Raw genomic sequence first — 3418 nt, 5'->3', positions numbered from 1 at the left:
TCTTTTTCTTTTGATCAAGTTTTCAGCAAGATTTTTAATAAGGCAGTTATCATAGACATCAAAATGGGAGTGTTATAAATGTTAATAATTATGTGGATGTCCAAATCTTTTATTTATTACCATTAATTGTAATCAACATTCATCTTTTTCATAGTTTTCCTTTTCTTAGTTTCTTAATATTTTACTCCAATTTGAATAAATAGGGGTTCACCCATTAGAATAAACAACTGAGAAATTCTCATTCACTTTCTTTTTCTCTCTTTTTCTTCTTTCTTTTCATCTACCTTATATTATTTTATAACAAGAGAAAGATTCTCATTCTGTTTTTCCATTGCTTACTAGTATACATACAAAATTATTATATCAAATTATATAAGACTCATATTTAATTGACTAATAGCAATATTAACACATGCTGGTTCTGCCATCTATCATTAAAGGTTATACCTTCAGTTTCGTTAACTATTATTATACCTGCCAAAAATAACCTATTATTATTAAAAAAAGAATCCAAAATTAACACCAAAAAAATCCGGTCAAAATGGAAAAAAATCAACCACAATTAAAAAAACTTCCAAACATAGTCCTGACACACCCTATATAAATTAAAACCATATAATCATCCCACATCTCAAACCAAAACCACCCAATTCAACGATGGAGTCTACAAAATCCAATGTAATTTTCCTGCCTCTCTCTCTCTTTTCCCAACATTTTTATATCATTTTAACTTTATATGTATATATCGATATTGATCATATTTTGTTTATACATTTGTAAAATGCAGATTAAGAATGAAAGATGGTTGATTTTTGTACTGGGAGTGGTATTGTTGATTTTAGGGGAATGCAGTACGTGCATAGCAGTAGGAGGTGAAAATGATCACAAGAACAAGGATGGTCAAGTTGTGTGTAGTTCTCGTAAACACAGCGCAGTTTTGACTGAGTTCGGTGGCGTAGGCGATGGAGTTACTTTAAATACTAAGGCTTTCAAGGCTGCCGTTGATCATCTCAGCCCTCTCGCATCGGACGGTGGTGCACAGCTCATTGTTCCTGCTGGAAAATGGTTAACTGGAAGTTTTAACCTCACCAGTCATTTCACTCTTTTCCTCCATAAAGATGCCGTTATTCTTGGTTCTCAGGTATATAATATTAATTAATTTCTCTTATGCGTTTGAAAAATAACTGCAAATTCCTTTTAACCATTTGTTTTTCTTTCTATATTTTATTAAATGTCAGTTATTGTTTTTAAGGAATAAAATTAAATAAATACTATTATGACATAAAAACGTGAGAAGTATGAAGGCACAGCTCACTACAATTTGGCATGGCTTGTATTCATTAAATTATTATTATTATTATGGTAACATTGAATTTTATTTCTTTATATGTGGTTATTTTGTTTATATTTGGTTCATTGTCCAAAATATAAATACACAATAATGTTAATAATTCATAAATGAAAATATATTGAGAATAAAAACTCATATATTTATTTAATTTATTTGATAGGACGAGTCAGAATGGCCACTAGTGGAGCTTTTGCCTTCTTATGGAGTAGGAAGGGATGCCCCCGACGCAAGGTTCAGTAGTCTGATTTACGGAACAAATCTCACTGATGTCGTTATTACTGGTAATTTTTGTGGTGAATAATTCAGTGTTTAATTATTAATGGTTAATTTTTTATGTATTTTAATTTGTTTTTAATTTAAAATTGAAAAAGGTCATAATGGGACCATCGATGGGCAAGGTGCACCATGGTGGGCTAAGTTCAAAGCTGGTCAGCTAAATGCAACGAGGCCTTACATCATTGAGATTTTGTACTCTGATCAAGTCCAAATCTTTAATCTCACTTTGATTAATTCTCCTTCTTGGTTTGTTCATCCCATTTACTGCAGGTTTGACTATATACACACTTTCACTTCCATTTTTCTTTACCAAATTAAACTAAATTAAAACAAATTATAATGATGATGATGATGTGGATGTGGATGAATTAATGTGCAGCAATGTAATTATCCAAGGACTCACAATTCTTGCCCCAGTTACCGTTCCTAACACAGATGGAATAGACCCAGGTTAGTTGCTCTCTCACCCTTTTCAATTTAAATGACCCATGAACAAATTACTATTCTTCACCTACAAAACCTTAGGTGAGCGTTTGATTGGAGGTAATGAAATAAAAAGAAAATAATTTTTATTTCATTCTTTTATTTTGTTGTATTTTTAAGTATTTTAATGCTCTTTCTACTCTTTTATTTTTATTGGAATAACTATTACATTTAAAAAAAAAACATTTCAATGTAACAAAGAGAAAAAATTTAATAATTTTTTTATCAATTTTTTTGTATGCATTTTAAATTTTATTTCATTCTTATTCTTATATTTTCATTCATTCCAACTAAACTTCACGTTTAAGTGCTGCAATATATAGCACGATATTCATACTATATGATTTTGAGTGAAAAACAAACATATGTTCATACTAAAACAATATATTATTTAATGATAAAATTAGTTTTTAAGAATAATTAATGTAAAGATGGTTTGTTCTTTTTTCTTATAAAACAGATTCATGCACAAACACTAGAATCGAAGACTCCTACATAGTCTCCGGCGACGATTGCATAGCCGTGAAGAGCGGTTGGGATCAGTACGGAATCAAAATGGCAATGCCAACCCAACACCTCGTCATCCGACGTGTCACCTGCATATCACCTGACAGCGCCGCCATCGCACTGGGAAGCGAAATGTCCGGCGGAATCCAAGACGTAAGAGTCGAAGACATCACTGCCCTCAACACTCAATCCGCCGTGAGAATCAAAACTGCGCTGGGTCGCGGTGGCTACGTCAAGGACATCTTCGTACAAAGATACATCATCGACACCATGAAGTACGTGTTTTGGATGACCGGCGCATACAACTCACACCCCAAGGGTTTCGACCCGAAAGCAATGCCGGTGATAAGCAACATAAACTACCGCGATTGGGTGGCCAAAAACGTGACTTTTCCGGCGAAACTCGACGGAATAATTGGAGACACATTTAAGGGGATTTGTATTTCGAATGTGAATATGACATTGGCTGAACCGGTACAGAAATTGTTGTGGAATTGTACCAATGTTGAAGGGCATACCAGTAATGTTATACCTAAGGCGTGTGATTTGTTGCCTGAGAAGCCAGCCAAGTTTGATTGCCCTTTTCCTCAGGATAAGTTGCCCATTGAAGATGTTGCTTTAAAGACTTGTGCTTAATTAAATCTTAACTATTATAATTAGTTTGCTTTTTCATTAGTGATATTATAAAGAAAAAAGCATTTTGTATTTATATAAATATAATATATATTGATCCAAATGAAGAAAACAAATATACATGCTTTGTTGGCATGGCTATTCATTGCTTTCTTCAACAATTGTATT

The 3418-nt window shown here is 32.7% G+C and overlaps 1 protein-coding gene across 1 annotated transcript; it reads left to right on the top strand.

Moving 5' to 3' along the window:
* Window positions 1–307: 307 nt before the first annotated feature.
* Window positions 308–3418, top strand: LOC115715951 (probable polygalacturonase). The gene is made up of 6 exons (XM_030644629.2): window positions 308–678; window positions 788–1141; window positions 1512–1632; window positions 1723–1897; window positions 2007–2077; window positions 2571–3418. Exons 1-6 carry the CDS (start codon window positions 658–660, stop codon window positions 3251–3253), a joined length of 1425 nt encoding a protein of 474 aa, XP_030500489.2. The 5' UTR covers window positions 308–657; the 3' UTR covers window positions 3254–3418.

This window comes from Cannabis sativa, chromosome 5 (assembly GCF_029168945.1).
Source record: "Cannabis sativa cultivar Pink pepper isolate KNU-18-1 chromosome 5, ASM2916894v1, whole genome shotgun sequence".
Lineage (NCBI taxonomy): Eukaryota > Viridiplantae > Streptophyta > Magnoliopsida > Rosales > Cannabaceae > Cannabis > Cannabis sativa.
The sequence above is the reverse complement of the archived record's forward strand: the minus strand, read 5'-3'. Positions and strand labels throughout refer to the sequence as shown.